The sequence below is a fragment of the Narcine bancroftii genome, chromosome 6 (genome assembly GCF_036971445.1).
Source record: "Narcine bancroftii isolate sNarBan1 chromosome 6, sNarBan1.hap1, whole genome shotgun sequence".
Taxonomy (NCBI): Eukaryota; Metazoa; Chordata; class Chondrichthyes; order Torpediniformes; family Narcinidae; genus Narcine; species Narcine bancroftii.
The window spans coordinates 135,881,733-135,899,890 of NC_091474.1; the positions used below are offsets into that span (position 1 = coordinate 135,881,733).

General features: G+C 39.8%; 1 protein-coding gene across 9 annotated transcripts in view; it reads left to right on the forward strand.

Annotated features, from left to right (window-relative positions):
- fam135a (family with sequence similarity 135 member A) overlaps positions 1-18,158 on the forward strand; it is a 210,493-nt gene that overhangs the window by 128,156 nt on the left and 64,179 nt on the right. For 8 of the 9 annotated variants that reach the window (XM_069886143.1, XM_069886142.1, XM_069886146.1 and 5 more), the window contains 3 exons: positions 3,706-3,783; positions 4,046-4,095; positions 7,051-7,209. In XM_069886143.1, the coding sequence (XP_069742244.1) occupies positions 3,706-3,783; positions 4,046-4,095; positions 7,051-7,209 (287 nt within the window). The remainder of the gene's footprint in view (positions 1-3,705; positions 3,784-4,045; positions 4,096-7,050; positions 7,210-18,158) is intronic. The other variant, XM_069886144.1, reaches the window with a different exon arrangement.

Consider the following 18,158-nt stretch of genomic DNA (forward strand, 5'->3'; position numbering starts at 1 on the left):
ACTTACCTTGAATATACATAATATTTTCAATCTTCTTGCTTGCTATCTCACTCCTCACTTTCTTGGGCTCACTATTTTTGGCCTCCTTTTGTTAATTTATTTGATGCCCCACATACACTGCCAGAAATGAGAGTGTACTGAAATATACTAACTATTGTGAAATGTGGAAGCACCTAATCCATGTAATGACAGACCACTTAGATTGTTCATTTATTTTCATCATCTCCTGTTGAAGATTGATGAAAGTTACTTGATAGAGCTTTGCAGACTAACAAGGAGAGGAGTAGATATCAGTTAGCAGGAGGCTAGGATGCAGACCTGATTCCCATAAATTGGCTCTGAGCAGCTATACTGCTTGCCCCAGCCATCCAACTGCAGTCATCTCAGGCACCTTCTTCACCTGGGATGGTGGTGGTGAGGTCAGGAGCTTTCACCAGACTTCCAGCACAGCAGTGTGGAATGCACAGCTCAGTTGGATTTTTTTTTCAATTTAAACAGTGGTACATGCTTCTAAGTATCCAGATATGAGGACCAAGAGTATCATATCAAATCAGCATTGGGGATAGCACTAATCCAGGTAGTTTTAGACTTCACTTTCTGCATTTGATTCAACTTTGAATGACTTAATGTAATTTGTTCATCTCAGCTCAAAGTCATTGTGGACTCTTCAATCCGAATGTTTGAAGAATCACACAATTGTTTGCCTTTGGCTGGATCTTTGAAGTGGTGGAGAAGGCATTTTGCTGCATTGGATTCCATTGTGTGGAATTTGCCATTCTAAAGGCTACAAAATGTGGACCTAGGGCATCACCTCAGTTTCTCTTGATTTATTTGTCAATGAAAAGGGCAGAGTGGGGATATTCATTGAGGGTTTTCTTTTCTTCAATTCCATTTGAAGTTCATCAGCAAATAAAACAGTCACTGTTTGCACATAGAAAGACCTTAGGTGACATGCAGGCAGTGGCTGATAAGTGGCAAACAACATTTGTGCTCTTAAAGTAACATCTGCAACCATTTTTATTGCTTTTCCCATTATCAGCATCCTACAAAACAATACTTATCAAAAACTAAACTGGACTAGCCACATATCTGCTGCAGCCCCAGAAGAAACCTGCAATGAGTGCCTTATCCCCTAAACTCCCACAGCCTCTCCACCATTAATAAAACAATAATCTAGAGCAACTCAGATAAGTTCAAGGCCATCCTGGATAAATATCTAACTTAATTAATTTCTGATTACCATACTCCATCACTTTCAAATTATAGTTGCATATGTGCCCATCTGTTTTGGTTACTTGCTAATTCAACAACTTCCAAATCATGACCTCTTCCATTCAGAAAGAGGGCAGTGGGAATATGGGAATGCTACCACCTGTAGGTTCCATTCCAGGCTGCACATAGTCCTGACCTGGAAAAATATTGCCAGGTTGTTGTTTATTCTTGCTGAGTCTCATTTGCACTACCAGAAGGACCATGGCAATTCAAGAAGTCAACTCACCATCACCTTTGGAAGAACTATCAGAGATGGGTAATAAATGCTGGCCTTGCCAAAGTGAAACAAAGTCTGGAAAATATCACAATTGAACCACCTTTCTTAATTATTGGGTAATATTTCCTGGCCATTGACATTTCACTCAGCTGTTCATTGGAATATGGCTTTGTTTTCCCTTCTTGCCTTTTGCACTGCACTGCATAGTCTGAAACATTAACTCTTTGTTGTCAAATTCTATGACTTGGTGAATATCTCCAACAATTTTTGTTGATGTTTCAGAATAATCACGGTATTTTGCCAAACTATCAGAGGCTTATTTTTGTGACAGAGATGACTGTACTCTCCATTCCTTGCACTTGGTCCCCAGCCACCCATTCATTTTGGTTATTGTCACAGCATTGTCAAGTTTGCATTTTCTGACCCCACATTAAGATAACTTCATCCAGGCCACATTCCAGCAGCCATTCCATGAAGACAAATGAGCACTAAATCACAACTGGGACCCACCCAGCTGCAGGATCCTTGGGCACTGCTCCTGATCTGCCCTCATTCTTTTGACAACAGGCTGTTGTCAGAAACATTTTCAACAATTTTAATTGATGATCAGTGACATTTAAAATCTTTCTGAACTGCTTTTCAATAATTTTTAAGTGATTTATATTTTAAAATATATATTTGCTAAACATAAAATAATATAAATGTAATTAAAATCTTTAACTGTCAGAGAAGATGGTAGTTTCAGTTTCAATTCTTTATGTAAAAGGAATTGGACATTATTATTCTTAAAAAGGATGGAAGGAAACGGCCCAAATGCAGATAAATTGAATTAGTGTGGATGAGGAAAAAAATTGGCATTGGTAGACAGAAGGCTCCTTTTCTGTGCTGTATATGTTATGACTAAAATAAAACAAACAAAAAAAAATCATTTAACCATTTCAATCAATGAAGAGAGTTTTATTCAAATAAACAGAGCTGCACTACAACTACTAGCCATGGTTACTATACAGTTGAGGGACTGAATGTTAGATGCTTCTGGTCCACTTACTTACTTTCTTTGAGTGTTATTTCTCAACTCTGTGCTGAGTACAATGTTGGAAAGCCAAATACACTGCCATCTGACTCCAGCCCATCTCTGATTTCAATGTTGCAAAGCTCAGGCATTAAAGACTGAGGTGAACTGGTATTTGAAGAACACTTCACCTGAACATTTTATGGGCAAAAATAGAATTTGGCTGGATCCAAGGAAGAATCAATTATCTTTTGATGATACATTTAGCTCAACATCTGTGCATATGTTGTACATTTGATAGACTCTCTACTCTTATTTTTCTTTTTTTAAACCCACAACCTACTTGGTCAAGTGAAGCTTCCTTCAACACTGTCTAGACAATGGGATGTAATTTCTCTCAATTAAAAATGATCTGAAAAGCTAAATCAATAGGATATAAAATGTATTGGAACACACACAACTTCTAAATGTAGAGTAAATAATGAGAACCTAGAGGGACTCAGTGGGTCAGGCAGCATCCATGGAGAGAAATGGTCACAACATCTCAGGTTGAGACTCTTATCAAGTCTCAAAAAAGGTTCTTACTGATGTGTGCTACTTAACCCGCTAATCTGTCCATCACAAGATTGTTAACACAAGATTCCAGCATATGCTGTTTTCGAGTCTCTTTAACTTTTAATTGTTGTTTGAGATAACAGTGTATTAATGACTTTAATCCCAGGAACTTCATGAAAATTTACTGTTGATTTTATTCTGGGTAATACTACAATTTTTTTGATTGCCCTCTTAATTAGCTTGAGTATATCTCAAATTTCCTTCAACTAATCAATACTCTTTGCATGGTCTATGGCTGTTGGCTTTGTAAAACCTCTAAAATGCATTTAATTTAAATGATATATTTTTGTATGTCTTAGAGAAACGTATTACGGTGAAGGTTTGCTGAGTGTGCTAGTACCAGAATCTCTAACAAAAAACATTGGACTAATAATATCCTTTTATTTTCTGCTAATCTTTTGCTTTGCTATGATATGACAAGTATGATAGCTGAAGCTCACATAATAAATTTAAGTGCTGAAAGCATTGACTGTGATGGTCAAATTTGAGTGTTGCAATTCCAATAATTAATTTTTAGACAAATTGATAGGGTGTAGTTTTTTTTAAAAAGAGATTAAGTAACAAGCACTGTGTACAATCCTATGACTAGCCATGACCAACATGCAGGTCCTTTATGAACGACTTCTCAGAAGAAAATATCCAAGAGCGCAGATGGACGCCTTAATAGGTATGTCTCTGTGACTTCTCACAGTAAACCTTCATCGTTTTCTGTAGATGTTTTTGTTCCAAAATAATATATATGATTTTAAAAGTAGATTTCAATGCTAAGATTGAACAAATTGCGAGAAAATTGTGTAATTCTTTTAAAATGTATTTTACAGATGTATTTTGAATTCAGATAAAGTGTAACATAAGTCTTAACATATTACTCTTGCGGTGTTTGCTTTTCTAATAGATAATTGCATTTTAATGTAGGCTTTATTTTTCAGAGGAGATTGATGTTGATGCGAGACTTGCAGATCTTTGTAAACAGATAAAGGTATGTATCCAAGACAAACAGATTGACCTTGCAGAGATCATAGTCACTATATCACAAATTAGAATCTATTGAAGAGATTGCCCTTCATGTCTATTATCAATTCTGTTTGCTCTGAGGTGTACAAAGTTCAAATTTATTGTCAGAGTACAATCATGATATCACATACAATCTTGAGATCCTTTCTGCTGTGGGCCAGGCGGAATTTCTAATTACCGGTAACAAAACTAGACTCAAGAAGAAAGAAATGAAAACAAACTGACTGCAAATACAGAAAACTAAATATTCAGTAATAAATAATGAGCATTGTAAGAGTCATTAAATGAGGCTCTGAATTGGGTCTGTTGTTCAGGAGTTTGATGGTTAAGGTCTGCTCTCGAAGAGCACCCCATTGTTAATGAGTCTTGTAAGATGAGTAACTAAAAATCACAGAAAATGGCAAATTAAGTATGTGAAATAAAAGCAGAAAATGCTGGAAAAACTCAGCAAGTCAGATAGCTTTATTACAAAAATAAACAGTTAACATTTTGGGTCTGTGATTCTTTGACAGAACAGGAGAGAGAGAGAGAGAGAGAAAGAGAGAATGATACAAATTAGTTTTCTGTCGGAGAGAAGGTGGGAGAGGGACATAGAAGAGAGAGAGAGAGAGAGAGAGAAAGAGAGAATGATACAAATTATTTTCTGTCGGAGAGAAGGTGGGAGAGGGACATAGAAGGGATCATCTGTCCAAGGGTCAGTCAAAATGGCTGGTTGCTGGTAGTTACCAGCACATTGAAGCTTCTTGGTCTGGGCATTGCATTGTTAATGGTAGGTTTGTGAGATCTACCCTGCAGACCAAACTTATACAGGCAACATAAGATCACATCAGATTAAATACTATTCACTGTCATGCAATAAAACAGGAATGTAATATTTCACAAATTTCCCTTTAGTCTGCCATAAGGCAGACAGCAATTCGTCATTAGCATTGCGCGGTGACCCTTATAGTCAAAGAAAGAGAATCTCCTCAGAGTCACTGAGTATCCGTGGATTCTCTTCCAGCGCTCCCGCAGTTTCTGCAGCAGCATAAGACTCCTCTTCAAACCATCAGTAACCCAAGCTCAAATCCAAAACTCAGGTACGATGAGCCTCGGGTACTTCGAGAGCCTTTTTTGACCTGTGCACCCTCTAGAATCCTGGTTCTGATACCTAGTTTCCATTCTGCAGCCTGTGTGGTCCTTTGATCTCTGGTTGTCATCAGCCTGCAGCCTGTGTGTGGGTTTATCACCTGCAAGCCGCCAACAGCTCGCTGCCTGTGTGTGTGTATCCTTCAGCTGCAGAGCCCCTTGGCTGATCCGCCATCATGGTCACCATTCTTGGGGTTGTCTCCTCTGCTTCTCCTCAATGAGGGGTGTTCTCCCCATTCCTGATGCCCTGTGCCAGTTCGTTGCTTTCCCCACGTCTGCAACCTCTCGTGGATGCTGCTGAGCACATCTTGGCCCCAGATCATGCAGTCGCATGATTTTAAATAAAACACAGTCTGCTCCTTTAACAGGCCATTTAAAACCTGTATAGAACTCAGAATCAGAAATTTATTGTCATGAATAATTCATGAAATTCAGTGTTTTGTGGCAGTATCATAGTGCAAACATTCATATTATGACCATCTTACATTCCTATAAATTTAAAAAAAAATTTAAATAGTGCATGAAAAATAAGGTAGTGTTTTTGGTTCATTGATTATTCAGAATGTCGGCAGTAGGTCTAGGCGGTAGGACCCTTTGAGGGAGCGCTCTTTCTCTGCTCCCCCTTCTCTCTGGGTCCACCTTGATGAAGAGCTCAATCCCAGAACATTGGTTATGTATCTTTATCTTTGCTAAATAAAGTGTAGTGGAGATGTTTCCAGTCATGGGAGGGTCTAAGACCAGAGGACACAACCTCAGAATAAAAGGACATCTCTTTAGAACAGCAATCAGGAGAAATTTTATTTATCCAGAGTGTGCTGAATCTGGAGAATTTCACCACTGTGGAGGTGAAGTCATTAGTTATATTTAAAGTGGTGGTTGATAGGTTTTTGATTTGCAAGATGTCAAAGGTTATGAGGAGAGGCAAGAGAATAGGGTTGAGAGGGAAAATACATTAGCCACGATTCAAGTGGCAGAGCAGACTCAAATGTCAGAATAGCCTTTCTTCTGTTCCTATATCTTCTGGTTTTATCTCTCTCATTCCTAGTTCTGATGAAGGGTCACAAACCCAAAACATTGATTTTATTTTACCATAGGTGCTGCATGTCCCACTGAGTATTTTTCAGCATTTTCTGTCTTTTTAAATCTAATGACTAGTAGTTGATATAAGACCATTACTGTATTTCATACAGATCTCAAACATAGAGAAGTTTAATTGTCACTCATTGTAGCATTTTGAGTGCCCAGGACAGCAGCAAATTCTGAGGGGTTTATGAGAAAACCACAAAACTCAATAATATCTCAGTGAATTATTCAAAAATGTAGGCTAAACCTAAATAAGCCTCTTAAAAATTAATCTGGCTTCATTTTTATCAATAAAATTATTAATTTTAACAGATGTTTTAAATCCAGATAAAAGCATTTTGCATTAATGTCCAGTAAATTCACATCATTACATTCATGGTTGGATTGCATTGTCAGCTTATTAGAGAGAGATGGGGAAAATTTACCTGTTTTTGCAATTGTCCCTCTTTATAATATTTCAGCTGCAAATTAAAGTGGTTTTGTTTGGCTGGCATGAATGTGTTTAAAACTTTATAAAAATAATTATTTAATATTTTGCTGCACTTTTGGGCTTGCAGAAGTTGAGGGAACAAAAGTCATCTGTTTCCCTTTGGGTAGAGCTGCAATTAATTGAGCTAATGAGTATCTTGAGATCTGTTATCTTGACAAATTAATATATTGTTCTTTAAAAATCCCATCAAGGCTCATAATTTGTGTATTGAAATTTAAGGAAAAAGTGGAAAATCCTGATGAACTACCAGAGTGGGTGAACATGGATCTTGCGCAACTTTGTTCTTTATTGATGGCTCTTTGGGCACAGTTTTTAGAGATTGTGTCACTGCAAGAAGAAATTTCAGTTTTATTAGCAAAGCAACATCATGCCCTCCGAGTAAGTACAATGTCTGTCCCTTGTGAACATGTTAAATTTCAAATTAAAGAATGGAATTTACATACAATTTGTATGGATTTGTAGCATGAAAATGGGCTATTTAATTTAACCACTCAACATAGGTCATTATGAAATTCTAATTTAATTTTTCCTTTTCCATTATTCTCTATTTTCAATAATCACTAGCTGGATTTGAGCATATTGAAATGCTCTCTACATTAGACTTCTGTATAGAATTTCACATTCTAGCAACCGAGATGAAAAATACTTCTTTATTTTGATATTCTAATTATTCAACACTATTTATTAGAGAAGCAAATCAATTATAATTAGCTGCTAGTACTTTGGCACTTATTTAACACTAATGTTTAAAGACATTTTTTTCTCTCCCCATTACTCTGAAAGGAGATAATAATTTGAACTCTCCAGTCTATCCCAGATCAGAAAGAGTAATCCAGTGAGGCAAATACAGCCCATTTTGCCGTGACTATAATTTCTCTCAATTATTTGTGTAAATCTGATCTCAACTCCATGATTGAAACTGCTTCCATTACTTTTCAAGCAACAAATTCAAAGCCATTACAAATCTTGTATATGAAAGGTGTTTGCACATGTTGCCCTTGTGCATCATAGATGGTGAGTGGGGAGAATAAAACATGAGCAAGAACACCCTTCACTTGTCTGGCATAGTGCTCTAACATGACTCGAAGAGCTCGCCACCATCAGAACAAAATAGCTTGCTTAATTATCACTCTGTCCACTAAACATTAGTTCCATCCACCTCTGGCACAATGTTTTCAGGTTGTATAATCTATAAAATGGACTGCAATTAGTCTCTTGCACTACTCTTAACAGTAATGCACAAACCCATGCCCTCTACTGCCAAGAAGTACAAAAACAGCAAACACAGAACAACTTCAGTGTCTGCATCTTCCTTCCAAGTCACACACCAACCTGACTTGGAAATATGGGCAAATAGATTGAGCTGTTAAGACTCAAAGAAAGAATTGCTGGTGGAACTCAGTGGGTCAGACAGCATCTAAGGATAAAAACAGTCAGTTACTGTTTTGGGTTGGGGCCCCTTTATCGAGACTAAAGAGAAAAAGGGGTAATATTGCATACTGTATAAAAAAGGGAAAAGAACCTGGCAGAGAAGCCAAGAGGTGATAGGGTATAGGACCGATGATGTGAGACATGGAGAAACAGGGAGAGACCACCAGGAAAGGAGGAGGGGAGAAAGTTTAGAGAAAAAAAAAGTAAGGGAAAAAAAGTATTCAAATGTAAAGAGGCCAGATGGGGAAATAGCTCCATAAAGTTGGAATGTTCATGCCTTTGGGTTTAAGTCTGTCCAGGAGAAATACGATGTGTTCGTCAAATTTATGATTAGCCTCACTCTGACAGTGGATGAGGCTGAGGACAGACGTTAGAAAGTAAAACAGAATATCACAGGACAGGCTCTCCACCCCACATGTCTGTGCCAAACATAATGTGCAAATCAAATTTGCTGCTTTCACTTGTTAAATGTTGCTCCATCCCCTTCATATTCAAGTGCCTATCAAGAACCCTTTTATATGCTACTCTTATATTTGACTCCACCACTCTACCTGGCAACCCATTCCAGGCACTTACCTGTATAAAATATTTGTCCAGCATATCTCCCTTAAACTTCCTTCCCCATGCCTTAACGTATATCCGTTTGTGCATGACACTTTTATTTAGGGGAAAAGATTCTGAATGTCCACCGTAACAATGCCTCTCATGATCCTAAACACATTATCAAAGTTCATATTTATTGTCAAAGTACATCACATACAACCCTGATATTTTTCCTGCAGGCCTGATGGAATTTCCACTTATCTGTAAATGTAAACTATACTCAGAAAAAAATGTGTTCAAGAGTGAAATGTCAACAAAGAAAGAAATGTAGACAAACTGTGATATGGAAAAAAAAATATTCAGCTAATAAATAATGTGCAAAGTAGGAGTCCTTAAATGAGTCTCCAATTGAGTTTGTTGTTTAGGAATCTGATGGTGGAGGGGTAGCAGTTGTTCCTGAACCTGGTGGTACGAGTCTTGTGGCACCGATACCTCTTTCCTGATGGTAGCAGTGAGAACAGACCATGTCCAGGGTGATGTGGATACTTGATGATTGCTGCTGCTCTCGTATGGTGGGGAGAGTTTTGACTGTCATGTACTGGGCTATATCCACTACCTTTGGCAGGACTTTTCACTTAGAGGTATTGGAGCCCCCACCCCACCATACCAGGCAGAGATGCAGCCAGTCAGCACACATTCCTCTACACATCTGTAGAAGTTTTCCAAGGTATCCAATGTCATACCAAACCTCTGCAAACTCCTGAGGAGGTAGAGACGTGCTTTCTTCATGATGTCATTGGTGTGTTGGGTACACATAGTGGCTCCCACAAATTTAATTTGCTCACTCTCTCCACCTTTGTTCCCTCAATGATCACTGGATCGTACACCTCTGTCTTTTCCTTCCTAAAGTCAACTTGGTTTGGTGACATTGAGTGTGAGGTTGTTGTTAGTATGCCATTCAGCCAGGTTTTCATTCTCCTTCCTGTTTGCTAATTCATTGCCCCTTTTTATATAGCCCACTACCGTGGTCAGCCACAAACGAGCCTGCAGCTGACGTGGACTTTTTACCCCCTCCATAAATCTTCGTCCGCGAAGCCAAGCCAAAGAAAACTACCGTGGTAGTGTCAGGAAATTTGTAGATCGTGGTGGTGGTGTACTGAGCCACAGAGTCATAGGTGTAAAGCAAGGACAGCAGGGAACAAAGTACGCAGGAGATGTTCTTTCCAATCCACAGTGATTGCGGTTTGGAGGTGAGAATATCTTGTATCCACAGTGGAGTATGGAAGCTCAGATCTTAGAGTTTCCTCTCTTGGAGTATCAGGTCTCCGGTCCGCACCCATTGCACCAGAGGAAACAACCCAAGTTTGTCTAATCTCTCCCTTTAACTCATACCCTCTAACCAGGCAACATCCTGCTAAAACTAACCAGAATTGCACATGTTATTGCAGCACCTTGTTCAGATGCACCATGAATTATTTTCATACTCAATGCCTTATGCAATGCAGGCAAGCATACTTTACACCTTCTTTAGCACCCTATCTAAATGCGTAACCACTTTCAATGAGTTATCTTCCTGATGTCTCTGCTTATCAAAACTTTTAAGAGCCCAGACATTAACTGTATATGTTCTCCTTACATTTGATCTCCCAAAGTGCAACACCTCTCAGTTCTTCAGATGAAACTCCATTTGCCATTTCTCCACCCATACCTATTACTGATCTATGTCATGTTGTATTCTTTGATAGACATCTACACTGTCCACTACTCCACCAACCTTTGTGTCATCTGCAAACCGTTTAACCCATCCTTCTACTTTTTCACCCAAGTCACGTGTGTGTGTGTGTGTGTGTGTGTGTGTGTGTGTGTGTGTGTGTGTGTGTGTGTGTGTGTGTGTGTGTGTGTGTGTGTGTGTGTGAGAGAGAGAAGTGCTGGGTGACCCACTGTCTCCCTCTAGGGAACAAGCTAACCCTTTACACATCTCACTCTCCTGTCTCTTGTAAATACACAGTCCCTTTTTCCCCATTCCTTCCCCTATGCTGAATCATTTCCCAGGATGAGGAGATCTGCCTCAGTATATATAAAATTCCCTCTTTCTTCAATAAACATGGATTCCCAATTACTGTCATTGACAAATCCCATACCTGTATCTCAACCATTTTTCATACATTCACCCTCATTCTACCTCCCCTAGGGCATTACAAGAACAGAGTCCCTTTGGTCCTCATTTTTCAGTCTACCAGGTTCCACATCCAACACGTTATCCTCCGCCAATTCCTCTATCTTCAGCACAATCCCTCCACCAGTCACACCTTCCCTTCTCCACCCTTTTTGGTTTTTGAAAGGATTGTCTCTCCCAGACTCAAGTCTGCTCTTCCCTCCCCACTCACCATTCCCCTCCTGAGGTACTTTTAAATTTTAAATTTAGATATAGAGTAAAGTATCAGGCCCTTCTGGCCCATGAGCCCGTTACCCCAAAATACACCAATTAATCTAAATCCCCTTATATTTTTGAAGGATGGGAGGAAACTCATACAGATTTGGGGCGAATATACTATCTTATAACAGTCAGTGCCAGATTCAAACCCAGATCAGTAGAACTAAATAGCATTGTGCTAACTGCTACACTATCCGTGCAGCTGCTTTAATAGTAGTAAGTGCAAAGCCTGTCCCCTGACACATTTATCAGAACTAAAAGAGACCTTCCAGGTGAGCCAGAGCTTTACATGCACATTCCCACCTAATCTACTTCATTCAGTGTACTCAGTGTGGCCTTCTCTACATTGGTAAGATTAAATAAGATTGGGTGATTGGTTAGTAGAACACCTAAACTCTGTGAGTCTAAGCTTGAGCTTCCTGGAGCCAACCATTTCAACAGCCCAATAATTCCTACATTGATATATCTGACCGAGGCATCATCCATTGCCAGAAGCCCAAATGTAAAAGTGAGAAACAGCACATCACATCCCATATTCCTCCAAGACAGCTTTAATGCTAACAGAATTAACAGTGAATTTCCAAATTTTTGGTAACCCCACTCCCATATGGTCCCACTGTTTCCATCTCTTCTTTACCTACTCCCCTACTCTTTTCCCTCTCCCCTCCCCCCTACCCGCCACATTATGGAACATGTATGCATGTAATGTTAGATAACAGCTTTGTATTGTGGGACACAGCAGAACCATTTTAGATTAAATAAAGAACACAAAGGATAAACCACATCTTGTGTGAGTGAGTTCTAGAGTGGAAGGAATACACAACAAAATTGGCAACAAGGATAAAAATAAATGTTATCCCACACTCCAAATATCAGAAGAGAACAGAAGATTTTAAATTGAAACTACGACCTTAAGCTGCCAAAGCTCATTTGCAGTGAAACAAAGGAGAGGCCAAAATGGCAGAAGGACATTTTTAAGAGTACAAGGAATCAAAAAACTGGGATGAGTATGTTGAAAGATTCAATTTGTTCTGTACTGCCCAAGGAATAAGAGATACAGAGGGCAATTTAATAAAATAGGCGACATTTCTAAGCAAGGTGGGAAGCAGGACATATAGCCTGATAAAATCCCTAGCGCCACCTGCAAGGCCAGATTCCATGTCGTATACTGCTTTGTGTGCCCTAATGGGAAGAAATCTGTCCCCAAGACCAATAGCGACAGTAGAAAGATACCAGTTTTGGATGAGAAAGCAGAAACCAGGAGAAACGATGAACTGAATTGGCTGAATTGCATAGGTTGCATAGGTTATCGAAAACCAGCGAATTTAGAATATTCTTAAATAAAGCCTTAAAGAAAATGCTGGTCATCGGTTTGGCCAACCACAGTGCTCAACAATGATTGCTGAGTAAAAGACAATTAGACTTCGACCCTGCACATGAAGTAGCACTGAGTTTCAAAACGGCCAACCGCAACTAAGGTATTATACAAGGAGAACAGCGGGAAGATCAAATATAGAAAATGAAACGCCGAGAATGTTTCCATTCTGGAAAAAGTAATCACAGTCCAGATAACTGTTTCTTCAAAAAAGCAAAATGTTACCTATGCTACGAAGAGGGGCACATTAAGTTCAGATGCCAAAGAAAAGGGAAAATAAGATCTCCCCAAGAAGGGAAATCGAGACAAGAAATAAAACATGCAAGATGAGGAACCTTAAGGAAGAAGAGGAGGGTTCCAACAAAAGTCCGAGTAATGATCCAAGTGGCTCTGAAGAGGACAAGGCGATGGAAGTAATATATGTTAATAATGTGACAAACTGCAATATGGAAATCTTGATTCCCATTAACATTAACAACGAACCAGTTCGGATGGAACTGGGCACTGGGGCCGCAGTGTCCTTAATGCCAAAGATCTTAAAAACGAGTATTTCCTAATCTCAAGGTGGGACAATCCAATATGGTTTTGCAAACAGTCACTGGAGTGAAAAATCAAGGTACTTGGAAAATGCAAGGTAGACATTGAAAATAAGGGACAGACATCTAAAAAGATTACCCCTTTACAACAAAGGGGCCCACTTTGTTCGGAAGAGATTGGATGTCAGGAATCCAATTGGATTGGAAGGTCATTGGGGCAATAAAAAATGTACAGACTGAGCTAGAACAAAATCAAAACTTGAACAAGTGCTCCAAAAATATCAGATACTATTTAGAAAAGACCTGGGGAAAATCCAAGGTGTCCAGGCCAGACTACTTGAAACTGGAGACCAAACCCAATTTCAGTTCCTTTTGCAATGATGAATGGAATTAAAGCTGAACTCAATAGACTGGAAAATGAAGGAATCATTGAGAAATTGCAGTACGACAATTGGGCCGCCCCAATAAAACCCAATGGTGAAATTCAAATATGTGGTGACTATAAGGTCACCATTAATCAAGCTCTGCAAGTACCCATCCAATTTCCAGAACAGAAGACTTGTTTCAAACATTGAATGGTGGTAAGAAGTTCACAAAATTAGATTTATCACAAGCATATCAGCAAGTTGAATTGGATTCTGAGTCGAAAAAATATATGCAATCATTACTTACTTATGATTTTTCATGTATACCAGAATGCTGTACGGAATATCAGCAGCACCGCGATATTTTAATCGATAATGGATAAATTGTTGAACAGAATAAATGTGAGTTGCTATCTCGACAACATTATCATTACTGGTTGCGACGACGTGGACCACTTGGCAAACCTGGAAAAAATACTAACCTGACTAAAGGAAACCAAGGTCAGACTATGTCAAGATGAGTGTGTGTTTATGGGATCCTCAGTAACATATTTGAGATTTACAATCGACAGTGAAGGAGTCCGGAAGAATACAGCAGGTACCAAATCCATTTGCAGGACACTTTGTCCAACAAATCAAGAGGAATTACAGTCATTCTTAGGTTTGGTGAACCATTATCAAAAACACATCTCCAACATGTTAAACAAAGACATTGGACTACAGAAAGAAAAAAACCTTCATGTGGTTGAAGAAAATGCTCACCTCTAAAGATAATGTTCTCATTCACTACGACCCAGGCAAAGAAGTGACCTTGGTGGTCAATACATCACCAATGGGTTTAGGAGCAGTATTGTCACAGGTCACAGAAAAAGGAGAACAACCTGTAGCTTACGCTTCTCACTCTAACACCCTGTGAACGGAAGTATGCCAACTGGAAAAGGAAGGACTGGACATAATTTTTTGTGTCAAAAGATTTCATCAATACCTATATAGCAGAAAGTTCACCCGAGTGACAGACAACAAGCCACTGAGTTTAATCTTGGGCCCAAAGAAAGGCATTCCGATACTAGCGGCCACAGAATTCAAAGATGGACAATGAATCTCGCAGCATACGATTACGATTTAAAACATAGTCCAGGGAAGAAAAACTGCCATACAGATGCTTTGTCACACAATGAGAGATAGAACAAATAGAAGGATTGATCAACTGGACAGCAGAGGCCACAGCAATTAATCAAGAACAACTTTGACATTTGCCAATTACGGTGAAAATGAAATGAAGCGATCCTATCAAAGATCCTGTAAGTCACGTTAAATGGATGGCCCGAAGCCGAGAGGATTAAGCCCGAATTAAAACCTTATATGCAACACAATGAGATATTGATTGAAGAGAGTTGTTTATTGTGGGGAACAAGAAAAATAATTCCAAAGAAATTGTAAGCAACCATGTTAGCTGAACTCCAAAACAATCATCCAGGGATGGTCTGAATGAAGTCCTTAGTGTGCATGCATGTCTGGTGGCCATCAATGGACATGTACATTGAACAGACCATGAGGAGATGCCACATTTGAAAAGAAATGCAACCTAAAGCACCCCAAGCTGAAGTTAACCCCTGGAATTGATCTTCATACACCTGGAATTGAATTCACATCAATTTCACTGGGTCCATTTATGGGCAAAAACTTTCTGATTGTGGTGGATGCACACTCCAAATGGCCTAGTATCCCACATGTGGACAACAACAGCAGAAAAAAAACAATTGAGAGATTAATGAGTATTTTTGCAACGTAGTTTGCCAATAGAACTGTTCTTCAACAATAGACCACAATTTGCGTCTGATGCTTTCAACCAATTCCTGCAAAAAAATAAAAGACGCATCTTATCAGTACCCAATCATCTGAGTACCAATGGAGAAGCGGAACATTTTATACAGACTTTTTTAAAAAAGTCATGAAGGCCCTGAAGTCGTCAAACAATGAGCATCACAGGATCATAAATTTTCTGTTATCATACAGGACAACCCCACAATCTACAACAAAATGCATCCCGGCAGAACTGATGTTTGGATGCAACTTGAAAATGTTACTCTCCGCAGTATACCCAAACATGGGGCTTCTTATCCAGTAAATATGAGATGTTTACATCTCTTGGTAAACAACCAGAACTCTAGAAGTTGGACAACAAGTATTTGTAAGAGATAACCAAGAGAATAAAGAAACCTGGATAAGAGGAGTGCTTCTGAAAAAATTGAGCCCTTGTTCATATTCTGTACTAGTGGGAGAAACAATATGGAAATAACATGTCGACCAATTGAGAGCAATAGATACTCAAGGGTCCATTTCTGAGGTGCATGATTTCTTTGACACACCAGATCCAGAGTGAGTTTATGCCAACAAGGACATGTTGGATCTGACCCCATTACCAGTTCCAAAGATACCCTTGCTGTTGGGCACATGGGATAGTGATGAGCTGCCACCAGGCGGCCCAGCAGTAACTACCCAATCTCTAGGGGCAACCAATGAGGAAATGGTACCTTCTCATGCAAGACTGAAAGTTTTCCCAGAAAGACCAAAAGGTTCTCCTGAGAGGTCAAAAAGTCCTCCGTCTTCAATCTCAAATGGAATCTAAATGCGAAAAATGTCGTCCATTACCTTTGAAGGACTATGTCCCATGATTGATTGATAAGTACCGTGCTTAGAAGTTTACTTGTTGTCACTGATTTATATTGTTCGTATTCTTCGTTTAGTTTTTTGTTTTTTTTTCGGGGGTAAGAGTGTTATGGAACACACATACATGTGACGTCAGGTACAGCTTTGTACTATGGGACATAGTAGAACCATTTTAGATTAAATAAAGAACACAAAGTATAAACCTCTTCTCGTGAGTTTTACATGAGAAGAATTCACAACACAACCCTCCCCCACCTCCTTTCTCGTGGTCTTTCCCTCTACCTGTCTCTCCAGCACTCACAACTGTGCTACATGCTCTCATCTCTTGGCCTTTTCCCTTTTATATAAATAATATCACACCATTTTCACTTTAGTCTCAATAAAGGGTCCAGACCCAAAATATGGACTAACATTTCAACCCATAGACGTTGTCTGACCACTGAATTCCTCTAACAATTCTTTCTTTGCCAAAGATTCCAGCTCTTGCATTCTTTCCACATCTCTGTTCAGCTATTTAATTGACTGAATTACTCTTGTTTAGCTTCAGAAATCAAATGGTCTCCTTCCAAAGGTGTAGAAAAAAATGTTTTTAAAACTTTATATTTAGCTAAAAGCTGAAATGCAGTATAACAGGAATGGGTGCAGGCGCTGTGATTGTAGTGCATTGCTAGAGAAAATCAGCATCTATAGGATGTAAAGGGTGACCAAAGTTTTGGTATGAGTAAAAAGCAAACAGGTGGGGAGAGGAAAGGAAGGGGGTGGGTGGTGGGAGTACAGGCTAACAGTTACAAGGTCAGAGGTGGATCTAGATGGGGAGGATAGAAGAGAAAAATGCTGAGAAGTGATAGGCTGATAATATTCTGTCTGGGCACTCCAACTGGACAGCAATAACATTGACCACCAGTTTCCATTTTTAAAATAACCGTCCCCAAGTCTGTCTGTTTCTCTCTCTCTCTCTCTCTCTCTCTCTCTCTCTCTCTCTCTCTCTCTCTCTCTCTCTATTCCACTCTTGTTTCTTCCAGCTCCCCAACCCCTTCCTTTCCCTCTGTTTAGAGAGCTATCCCCTCCCCTATCAACTTTTTTTTCCTCTTCTGCCCTCCCGCCTATATCTTTTGGCTTTTTGCTTATACCCTGATGAAGGGCTCAGGCATGAAACACTGGTTGCCCTTTCTTTCTTTCTTTCTTTGGCTTGGCTTCACAGACGAAGATTTATGGAGGGGTAATGTCCACATCAGCTGCAGGCTCGTTTGTGGCTGACAAGTCCAATGCGGGACAGGCAAACACAGTTGCAGCGGATGCAGGGGAAAATTGGTTGGTTGGGTTGGGTGTTGGGTTTTTCCTCCTTTGTCTTTTGTCAGTGAGGTGGGCTCTGTGGTCTTCTTCAAAGGAGGTTGCTGCCCACCGAACTGTGAGGCGCCAAGATGCACGGTTTGAGGCGATATCAGCCCACTGGCGGTGGTCAATGTGGCAGGCACCAAGAGATTTATTTAGGCAGTCCTTGTACCTCTTCTTTGGTGCACCTCTCTCACGGTGGCCAGTGGAGAGCTCGCCATATAACACGATCTTGGGAAGGCGATGGTCCTCCATTCTGGAGACGTGACCTACCCAGCGCAGTTGGATCTTCAGCAGCGTGGATTCGATGCTATCGGCCTCTGCCATCTCGAGTACTTTGATGTTAGGGATGAAGTCGTTCTAATGAATGTTGAAGATGGAGCGGAGACAACGCTCGTGGAAGCGTTCTAGGAGCCGTAGGTGATGCCGTTAGAGGGCCCATGATTCGGAGCCGAATAGGAGTGTGGGTGTGACAACGGTTTTGTATACGCTAATCTTTGTGAGGTTTTTCAGTTGGTTGTTTTTCCAGACTCTTTTGTGTAGTCTTCCAAAGGCGCTATTTGCCTTGGCGAGTCTGTTGTCTATCTCGTTGTCGATCTTTGCATCCGATGAAATGGTGCAGCCGAGATAGGTAAACTGGT